At 33.5% G+C, this 19,159-nt stretch overlaps 1 protein-coding gene across 1 annotated transcript in view; it reads left to right on the plus strand.

The window, feature by feature from the left end:
- The window catches only part of ROBO2 (roundabout guidance receptor 2), a 581,303-nt gene that overhangs the window by 493,527 nt on the left and 68,617 nt on the right, over positions 1-19,159 (plus strand). Inside the window, exons 11-16 of the mRNA XM_054585229.1 lie at positions 1,056-1,137; positions 1,571-1,733; positions 3,335-3,501; positions 6,610-6,731; positions 14,338-14,569; positions 17,232-17,356. Of these exons, the coding sequence (XP_054441204.1) occupies positions 1,056-1,137; positions 1,571-1,733; positions 3,335-3,501; positions 6,610-6,731; positions 14,338-14,569; positions 17,232-17,356 (891 nt within the window). The remainder of the gene's footprint in view (positions 1-1,055; positions 1,138-1,570; positions 1,734-3,334; positions 3,502-6,609; positions 6,732-14,337; positions 14,570-17,231; positions 17,357-19,159) is intronic.

Below are 19,159 nucleotides of genomic sequence, written 5' to 3' on the forward strand. Positions count from 1 at the left end.
ATAATAACAAGTGCTACATTTTAGTTCAACAGCTATAATAAAATGCAAATTCTTTACTCTTTCAGAAACCATATTCAAATGAACATCCCATTAAAACCAAACCTCGGCTCATTATATTTAGTTTGTGAGTGATGCTTCTTAAATGAAAAGATTTCTAATGACTGTAATGCGTGCACAGCCACACTCGAAAGAATGGCTTTTTCTACAAAGGCTATCCCCCATGATCACTTCGTATAATGGAAGACAATTGTATGGAGATAATATGGCAAAGAATGACATTCCAGAGCAATTTGTAACTTAAGTTGAAATACATAATGACATTTAAAATCAATTAAAATGGTGGAACAGCAGTAACATCCATGCACTAATGATTTACTTGAGAATCAATTGTAGAAGGTTCAGTCATCAATACACTTACATTTTGAACCCAGAAGGGATTATATTCTATGAACTCCCATATTTCATCAACAATTAGACTCATGTTCATCACAGAATTTTAATTCTGCATCTTCTCACTTGCCTTATTCTGTTTGGTCATCGGTTTCTCTTCCCAGTCTCACCTTTCCTTGCCCTGAACTGATGCCAATGAATGTTTGCAATGTAAGCCCACAGGGTTCAACTATAGGGAGCGGTTTTGAGTTATATCTATTATTGATCTTTGGGCTTTTGTCAATGCATAATCACAGAGCATTCTGCCTTTTACATTTGTAAAATAGAACTCCTGATTATATTATCAATTATCCCTAAAAGTCTTTTCCCACTCTTCAATGAACAACAAAAACATTTTAAGTAATCAATAAAATGGCAACTTTTGTGTATTTATGAAAAGAGTTGTGTATTAGATGTTTTTCTGTGGTCTTTCATCTCTAAATTGCAATGATTTCATGGGCATGGTTTATTTTTTTTAATGATACAACTTTATTCCAATCACTGTCACCCTGCTACAATTTAAATATAACTGAATACTTACCTCTTTAAAAGGAAAGATGTATTTTTTAAATATCTTTAACAAATTATTTTTAACACTTGCATTCCTTCCCTTTCTTGCACACTAGATTTCTGATACTGGCACTTATACTTGTGTGGCTACAAGTTCAAGTGGGGAGACTTCCTGGAGTGCCGTGCTGGATGTGACAGGTAAATTCTTTGTTAATTATCTTAACAGAAGAAATCTTGAGTCCTTTTGAGTGATTATCTCATTATAAAATAGCAAGTTAAGAAGAAATCAATATTTTAAATTCATTAAATATAAAAATTAAGTCTTATGCCACTTTTTAATTCCTGAACCACTTGGCACATAACATTGCATATAATCAATTTTATATTTTTTTCCTTAACCCCCTTGTTATTTTATTTTCTCATTCTAAAGAGAAAGCAATTGTAGTGATCACGTGTGAAAGTAAACATTTAGTAACATGTAAGAAAAGCAAATATTCACTTACATACTTTTTATTCATGCAGATCTCTCATTATCTAGGTCAACTTCTTTAATACACTATTTTTCTTCTTTTAACCATTGTCATCAGCATATGCATTCAGGCATAAAGCTTTCTCTGTTTGTTCTCTATAGAATCTGGAGCAACAATCAGTAAAAATTATGACTTAAGTGACCTGCCAGGACCACCATCCAAACCGCAGGTCACTGATGTTACTAAGAACAGTGTCACGTTATCCTGGCAGCCAGGTAGCCCTGGAACCCTCCCAGCAAGTTCATATATCATTGAGGCATTCAGGTATGGGACCATTCCTATTTCCTCCGTTGAGTTTTGCATCAGCTCCTATATCCTAAAATCTCATATGAACTATCCTACTGCTTCATTTTAAGGACAAGTTCAGTCAGTGCATTTTAAGAATTTAAATTTTAAGCTGGCTTTATTCAAGAATAGACTTTATTATTTTTTAATTTTTAACTTAATCATAAGACTAAATATGTATTATCTCTGCCTGAGTTTATAGGGGTCTAATTCATAACATAATCACTTAGCTCTTTTCTTTACCCTGACCATTATGAGGATTTAAGATGAGAATTTTGACATTAGACCTAGGCAGAAAATAATTTAATTAGGCACAGGGACTTTTTAAGTTATGCAACATTTATTGAGGCCCAGAATCCTGGAACTTTGCTTCTTAATAAATAGAACAGAAATTAAAATAATTCCAGTGTTTTCATGCTAAACATTTGAATACATCTGTTGGGTAAACTTAAAAGTAAAAACTACAATTAAGAAATTAAGAAATTGATTTCATGGACTTCTGATGGCTGAAAAGAAAGTCCCATTGTTATTTGAAATAACTGTTATCGGTTTAAGGATATAGACTATAAGTTAGCAAGTGTCATTATAAAATTGTCTTATGAGAATTTAATAAAATACAAATGGGAAAATGTAGTTTCTTACTCAGTTTTAGTGTGCTGCTATTTGCTATTAAAAAGATAGTGATGATCACTGTCCTTTCCAAGCATTAGGGCAAATGCTTAAACATGCTTTCATTTTAGGCTTTCCTACCCCGTTTAAGGTAATGATTGATACATAGTTTTCAAATTTCAAAAGACTATTTTTTTCTTTAATTTTAATGCTTTGCATAAGGACTTCTGGAAGATAATTGGAAGTCCCTGAAAATCACATTTTCTCTTCATTTTGGAAAAAAGGGACATTTGACCTTAGACAAAGTGCTCTGCAGAGGCACGCCCTCTGTATCTGGCTGTAAGGGGGTCGGAGATAGTTCATCCTTCCAAGATATGAAATCACAATGCTGTGCAATGTACAATTTTATTAAAAATGTGACCAAGTCAAAATATTTATTACATGCTTCCTTTCTTCTTTTACAGATATGTAGTTTTAGAAGGCTTTATTATAATATTGCATGTGGAATTGATACAAAAGAAAACACACCTTGTAACAAGAAAATGTATTGGCATAACTTACTCTGTAGTCCATTTATTCTTTCTACAGGTTAATTCTTTTCAAGGTATATATATATATACATTTACCAGGACCATATTTATTGTATAAACTTGATGTTGTGATCTTGGCCTCTGTTCCTTTTACAGGTATTCATTTAGTGGGCTGCTGTGCATTAGCAAAGGGCTGTCACATCTCCTGGGCTGAGTTTAATTTTGTTGTGCATGGCACTTTCGTTAGGTGGGCTCGGCTTTGTTGTTGAATAAACTGAAATCATCCAAATGTTTCATTTATTGGGCTGAACACTTCAAATGTTTTGTGTGTGTATGCGTGTGTATTTAATTTTCAGCCATTAACCTTTGTCATTGATATCCAACTCCATTTCCAGTCACTTTATGACTGTTCTTTAAGTGACATTTCTGTTCGTGTTTCAGCCAATCAGTGAGTAATAGCTGGCAGACAGTGGCGAATCATGTAAAGACCACCCTCTACACAGTGAGAGGACTGCGGCCCAACACAATCTACTTATTCATGGTCAGAGCAATCAACCCCCAAGGTCTCAGTGACCCAAGCCCTATGTCAGATCCTGTGCGCACACAAGGTAATTTCAAGAGCTGTAAACATGATTGGTTCTAGAAGGAGGCATTACGCAGATCTTTAAGAACAAAGGATCGCACGAGGGAAGAAAAATGTGTTTGCGTTGCTTGTTACAATGATTCACTAGACCTGAGCCGGGTTAGAGGGCAATGTGCTGTTCACCTTAGTGAGTGTGTCCTCTTTCTGGAGATGTCAGAGTCTATTTAGTACAAAATAAACAAAATAATTGGATATATTTACATAGGAATAGTGAATCAACTAATTCAGGGCTTTACTATATTTTACAGGGAGGAAAAATATTTCTCCTTCTTTGAAATGAATAGTACAGCATCAAAGAGTACTCGGTAGTGGATAAGGTGCCCAAATAAAGATATCATTACTCACTATTATGCAGGAATTCTGTTTTTATACTTCAGTGGTTCTCAAGGTGTGGTTGCTGTGGAAGCAGCATCTCATCACCTAGGAACACATGATAAATGCACATTCCCAGGCCCCCACCTCAGCCGTCTGGGGGCGAGGCCCAGTCGGCCCTGTTAAGGTGCCTGGCAGGTGTTGCTGAAGTTTTTGACAAATTTGACAAGCATCGCCACAGTGTATTTTATTAAACCAGAGGTTTAAAGGAGCAATTTGTTTCAGAAAGGAGTAAATCAAATTTTCTTCCTCAGGTATATAATTCTTTTGACTGAGGGGGAAAAAAAAACCCAAAAAAATCACCCACCCAGAACATTATAACATGAAATTAAAACAGAAGATTTCTCAACTCATCCTTACTAGCCTGCTTCTGCAAGATGAGAAGTCATAGGAATCTAGGGGTTAATATAGATGTGGCATTATAATTTTTCTTCCTACTCGTAGATGAAGAGAATTAATAAAATAGAAACGGTGGTTTTATTATTTGTTACACCCTGTTTCCCACTGGGTTCTTGAGAAAGGGTTAATTATGTCTTATTTGTAAAAGACTTTGAACAAGATATAATTCAAAGTGGTATTTTTATGCTATGAAAAGCACCATACAGCCATAAAATATTATTATAATTACAATGTAGTTCAGTGATAGTTACCAGCATGCTATTATAACAGAGAAGGGTTCCTTAAAGGAATCAAGTTAAATAAAGTTACCACGTGATTTCATAACGTTGCTGACATGATGACAGTAAGGGAGGAGAGAATGCCACTTTGCTATTGTTCTCTAAGCAGTAATGTGATTAATTTTCCATGATGATAAAGGACCTGTAGGTAAAGAACCTGTCTCAAGAGAAAGAAAAAAGTACAACAAGGAATTTGAAGACCTGAAACTCGTTATATTTTACCTTGCCTGGATCCAATTGCTCTTAGTGTGGCTGAATTTAATGAGTAAATTAAATTAAATTATTAAACTTGAAACGAAAGAGAAGCATGGTTTTAACACAGAAAATAGTAGTACCGAGACCATTTTTACCTGTGTAGATAGAAATGGTCCATTTTTGTGTGTAGCCACAATGGAAGGTGAGGAAATAACAGAATGGGGAAGATTTTGGTGTGATTAAATCCAGCAGACCTTGATCATTCAATAACTGTGCCAGTCACTAAATCTTGACTCATAAAATAACTTCTCGGTGAAAAGGTCAAAAAAGATTAATGAAAAGTTGTTTGTGATCTGACTTGTTCCAGTTGAGAGACTATACAGAGCAAAAGACTTGTGTTCTCTTAACAGATGTTTAATAGGAAAACTCATGTTTTGTGTCTGAATGTCACGATCATTTTTTGACACCACACTTTCAGCAGCCTTGCAATTTGCAAAGCTCTTCTTTTCAAAGAACACTTTGCTTTATGAATTCTTATTTTTTTAAGATATTAAATACTACAGAATTTAGAATTATTTTAGTAAGGCAGCGAATGCTAATACTGTCAACATTATAATAGACCATGTATATATCCACAAAGGTTAACATTATTCACCTACCATTAATAACTTTTTAAAATCAAACTTGCCATTCTGTTTTTAGATTTTTTAAAAAAAGTAGAATGGGAAATATCACCAGAGTGTAGTTGCCAATTATTTATGTCCCAATTTAAGTTTTGACTGAGATATGTACTTTAAATATTTTTGCAAGAGTGTTGCATTGTGACCTGAGAAAAATAGAAGAAAACAAGATTAAGAAAATAAATCAATTTAAATTGGACTTCATTCCTTAAATAAGGTAGTTGGAAAAAATTCAACCTAATATTATGGTGCACCAGTTAAAGAAGTTGATTTGAGTATGTATGAAATTCATTATTTGATATCAGTTTAATGGACCTGAATGTCTACAATTTATATTTTTAATGGACATAGAATACAAACCTCTGTATGGTACAATGGAAGAGTATTTAAGTGAGTGGCAAATAAAAAGTCAAAACAATGTATTGCTGAGGGTATGTTATTCTAAATATCATATTTTTCTTTCTTTCTCTGAACCCCCTGCAATAGTTTCAACTGGCAGCTGCATCACCTTTTGTCAGACATCGGTGCACTGCTCACACTTTATTACTTTAGAACATTTTATCAGTATTCTAAGTTTTGTTCAAAAGTATTTCTGTGAATTTAAGGGGCTTATTCCCCTTTTTTCCCTCACTTTATTTACCTTTAGTAACATAATTCACTTTTCCAGTCCTTCTGATTGCTTTTCTTTCACATGCCAAGGCTGAATAGGTCAAGGAGTAAGAACACATAGTTTACTAATTGGAACAAAGTATTAAATAAATTCCTAAATAGCAATTTTCAGATATTACCCCATTAACCACTCAAAGAAGCCTTTCAATATTGCATAAAACTTATGTTTCCAGAGAACTCTTACAGCACATATTTTATTCTTTAATAAGAAAATAATAAGACCTTCCACTACGATATATTTTAATGAGGTAAGGGATTGCATACAGTATTTTATTAATATTATTTTAATGAAAAAATATAATCATTCAAATTATGTTCTAGTATTGTGCTATGTACATAAATATTCTTTAATGTTTTTGTCACAAAGAGTTTTTATCTTCCCCCTGTAATTATTTCTAATGGCATAATATTGGCATATATAATATATATTGTAATTTTAGTATGAATTTTTAAAACTTGGGAATGGTTATCTACCTGTAGATATCAGCCCACCAGCTCAAGGAGTGGACCACAGACAAGTACAGAAGGAACTAGGAGATGTCATTGTCCGTCTTCATACTCCAGTTGTACTGACTCCCACGACTGTTCAAGTCACGTGGACGGTAAGTTTCCAAGGGCCATATTAATAGCGGTCTCTTTCATTCCTTTAAGGGAGAAACAAAAACAAAAAAGGAAAAACAAGTAAACAACCCCAAAAATAGTAATTATAACACTTACCATTGAAAATCAAGGTGTAGCCAAAGACAAAAATAAAAGTACTCAGTAGATAAAAGAATAGATATAGGAAAAACAAATTGCAATATAAATGTAACAAGTTATGTCTTCTAAAATTTTTAACGGCCTTACTGAGATATAGTTAATAAACCAGAGTTAAAATGTACAATTCAATGTTTTTTAGTATACTTACAGAGTTGTACAGTCATCACCAAAATCTGATTTTAGAACTTTTCATCATGCTAAAATGAAACCCTGTGCCCATTAGCAGTCATTCCTCCATTCTCTCTTCTTTAGCCTTTACAACCACTCATCTACTCACTGCCTCTGTAGATTTGCCTATTCCTTTCATAAGAATGAAGTCATGCAATAGGTGATCTTTTATGCCTAGCTTCTTTTTTTCAGCATAACGTTCTGGAGGTCCATTCATGTTATAACGTGTCAATATTTTGTTCCTTTTGTTAGCTAATAGCATTCTTTTTTGCAGATGTATCACATACATCTGCTTATCCATTCATCAGCTGATACATTTTTTATTTTTTTTTTACTAATAATGGTTTCATGAACATTTGTGTACAAGTTGACATACATTTTCATTTCCCTTGGTATTTACCTAGGAATTGTTGAATCATATGATAATGCTCTGTTAACATTGGATGAACTAACTGCCAAAATGTTTTCCAAAGTGGTTACACCATTTTATGTTCCAACGACCAATATTTGAAATTTCTAGTTTCTTTCACATTCTTGCCAAATTCTCTCGTATTCTCACCAATATTTGTTATCCCCTGTCTTTTTTATTCTAACCATTCAAGTGCCTGACAAGTGCTATATAATTGTGGTTTTGATTTGCATTTCTTTTATGACTACTGATGTTTTGCAGCTTTTCATGTTTTTACTGAGGAATTATATCTTCCTTAGAGAAATGTCTGTTTAAATTATTTGCCCATTTCTAAATTGGGCTGTTTGTCTTCTTATTAGAGTCTTGTAAGAATTCTTTATACATGATTTATAAATATTCCTTCTAATCTGTGATTTGTTTCTTACTTTCTTAATGGTGTTATTTGAAGCACAAAAGATTTTAATTTTGATGAAGATTTCTTAAAAATTTAAACCTAACGTCTTTATTTTCTTTTACCTGAATCTCATCTAGCAACATCAAACATATACAATTTTAATAATTTGTCATATAATTTAAAAATTAATGAATTTTAAGAATTAAATAGACATTTTAATATATACTAGTGTTCAATTTCATGCATTAATAAATATCAACCTGTTCACTTTTATTTCAAGATACAAAATGTTTTGACCACATAGTAACCACTTTAGTCGAAACAACAAGTAGATATTAGTTATATTAGAAAATACTAACATTTGTGCATATGCCTGAGTCTATATGTGTGTCTCTGTTTTGAGGAGACAAAGAAAATCTTCCATGATCCTGATACAGTTAGTGCCAACTTTTCTTTTATCCCCCAGATCTCTCTATTATAATTTCTAAAAATCCATAAGAAAATATATCAGGATAATAGAAAACATGTATTCTTTAAGCCTTCTGTTTATGTGAAAGATTTTGTTTATTGTACAAGTAGTGGACATGGCAGTTAGGGATACCTAGAAAACTTTTCATTTTAATTATAGTCTTAATTAGAAAATACTTATGATTATGAGTCTATTAGTATTGTTTTTTTAATTTGTTTTTGTTTAAGAAAAACGACAAGTAGAAAAACAACAACATCAACAAACTGGATTACCCTTCCTCCAACTGTTTTAAGAAAATAACTTTCACCCATTCCCATTAAGTTCCTCAACAAAGGAATTTGAGGGAAAGAATTGTTGTTTTTCATCAGTCCTTAATTAATGTATGTTTGAAGTATAAAACACAATGAATAGAATTATTCTGGTGTCTTCTCAATAATAAATCCATTGAACAAATCCAGTTCAACAAGCTTTTTTTTTTTTAATCTTCGCCCGAGAACATACTTTTCTTTGCCTTTTTTTTTTTTTTTTTAGAGAGAGAGAGAGAGAGTGGAAAGGGAGAAAGAAGAAGAAGAAACATGAAAGTGAGAGAAACATTGATTTGTTGTTGCCTCTTTCATGCCCCAACTAGGGATGAAAGCTGCTACCTCATTATGGGCCCTGACTGAGAATCAAACCCAAAACCTTTTGTTTTACAGGATGATACTCCAACCAACTGAGCCATGCCAGCCAGGGCTTATCAAGCCTTTTCTGAGAACCAGTTTTGTGCTAGGTGTGAAGGGGCCTATATAAAGAGACATACATCTATTTGAGAGAATCATGTAAATTTTTAATGACAGTATGCAAGGATAAGTGTCATAACAAGTATATATACACCCTATAAACAGAGATTTCAATCAAAGGGGAAGAGGTTAACTCCATCCCAAAACATCACAAAAGGTATTAATGCTCATCTACTCCTTTGTGAGAGAACATGGAGACATTATTTATTAGAATAGGAGCACCTTAGAACTTCCTTAATTCAAACCTGCTTTTAGTGTACTCACTGTAAAGATGAAATGTAGACAAATATTTAGTCAAATGGAAAGACTCTTAATGGTAGAATTTCAACATATGATCCTAGATGGGACATTTTGTTACTTCTTAAACTGGACCATCTGATCAGTCATATTTTTGGCCCCTGAGTACAAAATTGAGCAATACTTTAATAAAAGTGAAACTAAGTTTATAATATTTTAAAAGTAATTATGATTAGGATTACATTGTTTCTAATTATATTTTTTATGTAATTTCACATAGACATATCTATTTTCAGCACATAATGGTTTCTATTCTTCTGCTCCCATGAGGGGAACATAATGAGCTCATAATTTTTCCAGTGGTACAGTAGCAGCATTATCTGCCGTGCCTTTTCCATCTTTGTGTATCCTTGAGTAGATAGAAAACTAACAAGGCCAAGGAAATAGTTGTGTTTTTAATAGAAGATTTTCCCTTATTCTCAATTGAAAAAGTCTTCTCTGCTCTGTTGGGAGTTTTGAACAGGCTTTTTGAAGCTGCTTCTAAATGTGGGAATTATTTGGGTAAGAATCAAAGTCATTATGTTCATAGAGTTAATCACTTTAAAAGTCATTGAGTTAAAAAGAATAAATCAAATTAGATCAAAATTGCAGGTCAGTAGTCTGGGAGTTTTTTCAGGAGGAGGACCTCGTCATATCCATCTTTATTTCCCAAGAAGCTTGTCATTTCTAGTTTTTGTATCTCTCTTCCCTATGAGCTAACTTCTTAGAGTCTGGAATCTGTTTGTAATTTCTGTTTGTTTTTTTCAGAGCAAAGCATCATTTCTGGGATACCCTTTCAGTAACTATCTGCAGAATGATTAACTCAGTTTTTTTCATACATTTTTTTAATTTTAGAAAAGAAAGTGTTCAATTATATCACAAGCCATTGCTCCCATGAGAGAAGCATGTAGTTGAGAGGTAAATGTAGTGAAATAAAGCTAGACTGGGGGTAAGTTTGGTTATCAAAGAAATTATGACCAACTATTTTATTTTGATGTCATATTTTCAACTTGCTAAATGTGCATGTTCTTTAAATTATCACATTGTTTGAAGTAACAGATGTGTTGGGTTTGAGGGGAGAAATATGTTTCCCAACCCATTTGTTCATATTTGGGGCCAAGTGAGGTGATTGAACAATGGCTGGCAGGATTCAATTACCCAACATATATATCATTTGTACTTAAAAACCATCCATAGGCCCCACAAGGCTAATCTTGAAGCAACAATAATTAGCAAATTCTACATTCTAAAAATGACTGCTTTTATAATGAGGATAGGCATAAATTATAAGAAAATGACTTTTTCATAAGAAAAATAATAATAAATATATTTAAAAGTTTATTCTAGTGTGCATGTGTGTGCATGTGTGTGCATGTGTTTTGTTTTGATTCAAAGACAAAAAGAATCACAAGCCCTTTGCCCCTTAAATATAACAACTGGAGTTGAAAGAATGGCCTGGTGAACTAGTTTCAGAACTAAGCTAAACCCAGATCAGTCACTAAGCAGGCTAAACCCACCTAAGAAAATTTATTTTGAATTTTCAGTTTAGGGGGATTTTTTTAATTGAAAAGATAAATATTAAGCATTTAAACATTTTAATGAAAGTGATGATTTGAGGGCCACATTTGGACCCTCAGCTTTAGTATATTCTTTACTTAACAATGATACTTTATCATTGTGCATCGCTAAAACTTGCCAAGACTTTAACTTATATTAGTCATTTAATTGTGTCTGTGCTCTTGTACTAACATGGGTATTACTTGAGCAAATTAAGTAACCTAAGACTCAGAAAGTTTAAGAGGCTAAGCTGAAACTCAATTGAGAAAACCTCTCTTCATCTTTTCACTTTTTCCTTAAGACAACTTTTTTTACTTATGTTTCAGAAAATAACAATTTTTAAAATTCTATAAACCCATGGAATTGTGTCCAGACTCATAATCAAAATGTTAATAAAACTAGTAGCAAACATATGGTTTAACTTGAAAATGACCACCTGTCAAAATGTGCTTCAGAAGTCAGTGGTGTAGAATGCATATCCAATAAAAATCCCACCTATTTTTTTTAAAGATAGTGTTTACCATTTTCATTTTTGCTTCCACCGGTAACAACAGATTCTTTTTTCAGAAAAGAATGTATTGCAACTGCACAAAACCCAGTTAAACTATTTAGTTATTAAGGAGATCATTAGAAAATACTGGTTGGAGGCAGTGTACACTGAAGTGAGCAAGGCAATATTGTGTAGTAAACATTAGCTTCATAAAGTCCCTAAAACACTTAATTAATGAAAACCAAACATGGATAAAACCAATTTACCCTGATTTACAGACTCCCTTCATCTGGAAACAGCTGCTTAATGTTCTTCTTTAAAACACAGCTTGCTTCTTTCAGTATTAACAAGCTATTATTGTGAGTTATGTCTTTCTTTCAGTATATAAATTCACTTAAAGTGAATGCAGAGAAGTTTATAAAATGCAAGCTTAATGTTGTTTTAACATATGCTGTAGTGATTTTTTTGAACACTGACAGTTTTGATGAAGGGTATCTCTCTTTGGGTCCTATAAATTTAACTTTTTTCTTTGTAGTTGCCTTGCTTTATAATGTCAGAACAACTTCTGCTTTTCAAAGAATATGTTCAGTGTTACCAACTTGTGGCATGGATGAGGGTTCAAAGATCATGAGGTTGGCATCAGAAATGGACTTATTTTTTCATGACATAACCTCAAGCAAGTGTAGCACTAATTTCAGAAAATCTTCGAGGGTTAGAAAGCTGTCAGGTGAGTAAAGGAATTCTTACCAGTTGAAACTCAACTCTGAAACTGGAATTCGCTATACATGAAAACACACATGCTCATGCTCACCAGCTTCATGAATTTTTCCCACTTGGACATTCCGAATAAAGAAAAAAAGCATCTTTTTGTTCCACTGTATTTTGACTGAGATTCTGTTTTTGTTTTGTTTCTCTGAGGATATGCTCATGAAAGCTGGGGACAGTAAAACATACAGAGGAGAACCTGTGCTAGGCTGCCTTAGCTCACTGGGAAGTCAGAAAAAAGGGGGCCTTGGAGACAAGACCAGGGACTAGCCTGGGACAAGCTGCCAGCTGCCCATTCCTTAGAGTCTAAGAGAGACATGCCAGTGGGGAAAGCAGGGGAAGAAGAAAGGAAGGAAATGGCATGGGAGAGCACACATGCAGGGACCTTTGTCTGGAGGCTTTTCTCTCTCTCTTGCAGACTGGAATTTTATGGGAGGTCTAGGGGAGGGTTTCAGTGGAATATGCATCCGTTCTCCAGGAGAGCCCTCTCAGGGTCGTGGTCTCCACTGATTGGTCCCTAACAGAGGGGCCTTTACTCATTGCAGTTGGTTCTGGGGTTGCCCACCGGGTTTTGCTGCTTTTCAATTTTCTGCCTTTATTTTTAAAAAAATGAAATGTGACAAGTCAAGAAGTTAGAAGTTAATACATGAAAGAATAACTTTTCTTTATAATGTGTTAACAATTGGATAAATACATTTTAACAAGCTGAAATAACCATTTTTATTATTCTATTCTATTTCCTCTCTCCTCATTCTTCCTAAAATGAGGTTCTTCCACCCCATCTTCATTCAATTTTACACTTTATTTGACTGTGAGTTATGTCAAGTTAAAGGCTTTTTAGAATACGACTATTAATTATATATGGAATATTAATTGGAGAAGGTGCTATGGTAGTTATGTTTGTGAAGCATTTCCAGAAACATGGCAAGACACTTAAAAATAGCTAAAAATCCTTTTCCCTCTGAAAATAGGAAATGATAAAGCTCCAGTAAAGATTATTTCATAAACATATAAAGAGAACATGTTTCATTTTTAGCTTACATTTTTATGTATCCAATTTTATGTACTTATGAGTGAACAACAAACTTTCAAATGTCTATTTGATATGAGTTTTCAGATTCAAAATCTCATATTTTCATTTAAAAACAGCTGCTTATCCTCTGTATACTAAATGAATGAAAAGAACAGAAAGTTGTCAAATTGTGCTAGTAGTGGGACTACTGGTAAATTAATGAAAGATTTTAATATTTGTCAATGTGTACAAGCTTTTTTATGCATTTAAAACAGATGTGTTAGCTCCTCAACTTTTAGTCTCTCATATGTCTCCTCCAGCAACAGGAATTGTACACATGTTGTTCCTGCTCTTTATCCACAGGATGAATCCTGCTGTTCTTTTAGATCAGCACTGTTCTTCAGGAAAACTATTTTCTCTTCCTGATTCAGTTAACTTCCTCTCCACTCTAGGCTTTCTCAACTCCTTGTACATCTCAACCATAACGTTATTTATGTTTGTTTATTACGGCTATACTTCGAACATTGTTTGAGTGATCATTAGGCAACGCCTGTGTTCCACATCACTTCTAAGCACCATGAGGGCAGGGACTGACTCCTGACAGTCTCCATTTTTATCCCTAGATTTTAGCAAAATTCCTGGTCCTTATTGGTAGGAACTCAAAAACTGTTTTGCATGAGTGAAAGTATTAGTGAATGGACAAGGGATGAGAAAGGAAATCCCTAACTAGTAGCACATTATATATGCAAGCACAAAATAAGAATTGTTGAATATAGGAAAAGGACAAACAGAGAAGAAATAAAGCTAGAAAAATTGGCAGGTCTAGGTCTTGACAGGCCTTTGTGCTAATCCAAAGAATTTGAATTAAGTAGGTATCTTAGATACCATGAAGTATTTTAAACAGGAGAGGGAAGCATCTCTCTCTTTGTTTTGGAAATAACGTAGAAGCCATGTGAACCCAGAATTGGAAGAGGGTGTAAGGAGCAGGAATGTGAACTAGAAAGTGGTGGCATCACTCAGATGATAACTGATGAGGACTGAAACAGGGTAAGAGAAATGAGGATGGACCCCCCAATATGTTGTCTAAAATACTTCCCTTTGGTTTCAAAACCATTTGTTATGTTTTTCAGGTTGATCGTCAGCCCCAGTTTATTCAAGGCTACCGCGTGATGTACCGTCAGACCTCAGGCCTGCAAGCTACGTCAACATGGCAGAATTTAGATGCTAAAGTCCCAAATGAACGAAATGCTGTCTTAGTCAACCTGAAAAAGGGGGTGACTTATGAAATTAAAGTTCGACCTTATTTTAATGAGTTCCAAGGAATGGATAGTGAATCTAAAACAGTTCGAACTACTGAAGAAGGTCAGTATTCAGATTTCTAATGTTAACCAAACAAATCATAATGAAACCAATTTCTGTTGAAGTTTTAATTAATCATCCTCCTTAGAAAGGTAGCAAGAGACTCTAAAAGTGACTCCTGCGAGTATTATTTTCTTTTTTTATTCTGAGAATTTCATAAAATCTGAGAACTCAAAAACAAAAAAGTCATGCAAGTAATTTGAATTTTTCTTAAGTAAACATTTGCCCAAAATCTTGTTTGTCAGTACATTGGAATTTGATTCTCCTATGTCCTCATATATCTTTGTACATGGATTAGAGTCACGTGGCTCCAGTAGAAGACAGACTGCTGGAAATTCAGAAGCACAGGAGGTTCATTGTCACATCCCTTTTTTCGTGGTGCCCTAAAGCATGACATTGTCTTTCATATGCCTCCCTCCCTGTGGCCTCTGCCAGTCTGACTCGTCATTTCTAATTCAGGAAGCCACTTGCATGTTTGTCATAGCTTTCTTCTTAGTGTCGTTTCCTCCCCCTCATCGTCCTTGGAAGTTCTCTTGCCTACATTTTAAAGGCAACCTGTGATGGTCATGAAATAAATGTAGGTCTCAACCAGTCATTTTACTAGGGTCTCCTTCACTTAACGAGAGACTTATAATAAATTATATAATAAAAGTTAAAAAAAGCCCAGTATAACAATTTCCTCCCTTTTCTGCTTTTCTGCTAATTTTATGTGTAGAACTTCCATAAAAAAGCCTTTTTTCTAAACATATCTTATATAAATTAATATACCAGCCTTAAGAAAATGTATATAGGTTGCTCATCCTAATGTGTACATGTTTGACCAAATAACTATTAAATATATATAAATCTCATAATAAGCAACACAGTGAGAATGTTGTCCTGACATTTGTTTTCAGTGTGATAAACTGACTTGGACAGAAGTGCATGTCTTTAACGGTATCACTAATCTACTTTTAGTATATGTAAAGAAAAATATGACTAAAAATTAATAATAATGTCATTACCATTACATTTTATTTTACGTTGAAAATTTGTAGTAGTATCAAGTGGGGTAATTCATTACAGAATGCTGTGTTTGAAGTGCATTTCCATAAATCCATTTTACTGCAGTTAGACGTTTCCTCTGGATTAGACATTTGTCAGCATTCACGGTATGTTCATCTCCGATTTCTGTGGCTTTCTAAAGGTAACACATGGAACCTAGCTGGCCTGGGCCGGGGAATGATGAGTGGCGATGTGTGTTCTTTCACATCTATAGAAGGAAGCTGAGCACAGGAATAATTGACCTGTCAGGAAGCAGGCATGGTGTTCCCTCCAAGCCAGCAGAAAGGCCAATGAGAAACCAGTTCTCAGAAGTTATTTTTCAATGCAGTCTACTTAACAACTACAAAACTTGTTGACAAATGGATAGATTAATGCCATCATGCCATATTTTGGAACGATATTATCACATAGAGGAGTAATGAAGAGTGGTACTGTGGTATGTGTGTGCCTGTATCTGAATGCAAATATGGCCATACTTCAGTGAAATATATCATGACAGATTTACCAAACATGGGAGACTTTATCGATAGGGTTTATAAGTGTCTTTTACAATTCAGTTGCATGTATTTTCAAAGGGCTAAACTGCAGAGTTGTGAAAGCATTGACCCTATTACATAATAATCCTTTGAATTTTGTTTTAATTCTTAGTACTTTAATACTGATTTTTTCCTTTGGTTTTTAAACTCAGAGATTCACTGAGAATTGATATTTTCCAGCAAAATTAGTATTCATTAGCTCTCAGATACACTGTATGAGAGAAGCTTCAATCTCAAATCAGAAAATTTTCCTCATTCACCTTTTCTCAGCATGATTACAGGAGAAATCATAAAGAAAAAGAATGTAAGAAATTAAAACTTGTCCGTGTCACGTTTGACCCAACATTTACTGTTTTCATTATATCTTCAAAATTCCTTGGCCATCAATAAAAATTTGAAATCTTAAATTATGAGTCAATTTATAGCAGTCAAGTATTTTTTTCACTACGAAAAAACATTATTTTTTTCTTTGTTTCTGAAATTTATAACTGTGTTTCTGTTTTTATTTATTAAATTCAAACTAAAATGAAGTAAAAAGGATGTCAGTAATGCCACCGCTCAAAATAATGACTGATAAAATTTGGGAATACATTGTCTCAGAATATTTTTGTAGCAGTGTTTTGTTTTTCTTTTCCCAGAAAGAGAGCCTATTAGAGTCCAAAGAATCAAAGTTCTAGAATCAGACATACTGTGTCTAAATTCTGCCTTGTTGTTAAACTTAGCCTCTTGCAGTAAACTTTAATTGTTTTATCTGTAAACCTGAGATAAGAGTTGCTCTTACTTCTTAAAGTTATTGTGAGAATTAAATTTGACACTTATCTCTCTGCTGGGTATATAGTAGAATGTTAGCTGTTAAATTTATTATTCAGTTCATGTTACCACAGCTATTGTATTTACTTTGAATCAATCCATTATATTTAAATGATATTTTATAAAAATCTGTCACTGTTGAATACTATGTGCACATTTAAAACTACTGAAAACCAGAACCTCTTGCATCTTGTCTTCATATTCATATTCTGCAAGCAGCTTTAATGCACACCAAGCCTTACAGTTTGTGTTTATTCTAATTACTTGCTCTGCAGCCCCAAGTGCCCCTCCACAATCTGTCACAGTGCTGACAGTTGGAAGCCACAATAGCACAAGCATTAGTGTTTCCTGGGATCCGCCCCCTCCGGATCATCAGAATGGAATTATCCAAGAGTACAAGGTAGGGCATGCGTGAAGAAGGAAGGCTCATACAGAAGGGTTTCCGAAGAAAGTCTCAGGTTTTCATGGATGGGACACTTCTCTAATGTTCCTCTTCTTTATATTTGAATATAAATTAATTTTCATATCTTTGTGTGACAGGTCAAGAAACCAATAGGGGATTAGAACCTAAGTCTAAGGTCACAAGTAATACAAACTCAGTTGCACAAGTAAACCATAACAGAGGAGAGATATTTTGTTACTAGGTTTCTGGGTAACATGCCTGATAGCAGCGTTTTTAAATTGTGTTCTCAAAAAAAGATGCTTCAGGGGTTTAGAAACTTGGGCTGTAATAGGAGGACGTGCAGCACCAATTCCTACTCTTAAGTTCTGTTTTTGTGAATTTACTGCAGTTTTGTAAAAAATATTTCACTCAAGAAAGGGAGCTATTAAAATTTTTTTTGAAAAAACTGTCTTACAAAAAAAATTGGTTGATTATCTCATTTTTCAACTTAACTGATTGCTATTTTCAAACAGTATATAGCCATTGTTTCATCATCATTTGATGTTTAGCAGACATAAGATGTATAACTTCAAAAGTGAAATTCTGACTAGGTGATGTTATTACACCACATGTGAGAGTAAAACACCTCTTCATTAAACCTTACAAAAAGTGTGAGACTATGATTTTTGTTATTAATACATATATACATAATTCTGACAAAAATATACTAGAAAGATTCATTAGAATAGAAAACTGGACACCCTACCTTACTCCAGAAATTAATAGTTGGTAGGTGAAATTAAGCTGAATTATTTAACTCAAAATATCACAGATTAAATTAAGTTATATCTAAGTAAAAAATCATAAATTTAAAACAGAATTTTCTTAAATTAATGTTTAACTTACTGAAGCAAATGGGATGGGGAGAATGAACATAAGCTTTTAAAATTACTCCCATCACATTATGAAGACACATCCATAAGAAATATGAGAATAAGGTGATTTAAAACAAGATAATTATGTAGATTTTAAAGTTTTAGAAGTGTTAGGTAGGATACATTGTTTCAAGAGCACGGATAATCTGGTATGGTATGTCTTTTTGTGTATGTATGTATATTTTAATAATATTTTACTTTTGTATCATCTGGGACTAAATATCCTAAACTTTCATTTACTTAAAAATTGATTTCTTTTTACAACATGATAATTTGTGTCAATTAAAAACTTTCTCACTCATATCAGATGGCCATATTTTGGTAATAAAATAATTAGTTAAGGACTAACTATTCCTTCATTAGTAACACAGGCATTGTGGTATAAATCAAAGTAATATATAATTCACAGGAATCATTTTAAAGAAAATTTCAGAAACTTATCTATTTCAGAAAACAACCCTGTGTGTTCCTTATGAGTCCAGAATATAAAATACTATTTAATACGAATACAAATATGCATATGTAGTACCATTCATTTTATAACACATTGCACAGTAACACATCTCCATATCCCAGAAGAAAGTATGACTTAAAATTTGATTCTTACTTGAAAAGGCCAGCTTTCCTCACATCAGTGTTTGATGACTTGCTACCACCTTGTTCTCATGCATGTGTATGTGTGTGTAGATATATTGATCAATATTAAGATTTATTACTGTCAATGTAAATATTCACTTTAATTTCACTTCAGTCAATACCTATAACTTAAGTCAATTAATCTCTTTAACTACTTGTGTGTAAGTTAATATTTTCTTAAATGAAATATAAATTACTTAGATATGCACCTACATACTTTGAATATTACAACTCATAACCACCATATTTT

This window comes from Pteronotus mesoamericanus, unplaced genomic scaffold, assembly GCF_021234165.1.
Source record: "Pteronotus mesoamericanus isolate MK-2021 breed Mesoamerican mustached bat unplaced genomic scaffold, CSHL_Meso_final contig_82, whole genome shotgun sequence".
Lineage (NCBI taxonomy): Eukaryota > Metazoa > Chordata > Mammalia > Chiroptera > Mormoopidae > Pteronotus > Pteronotus mesoamericanus.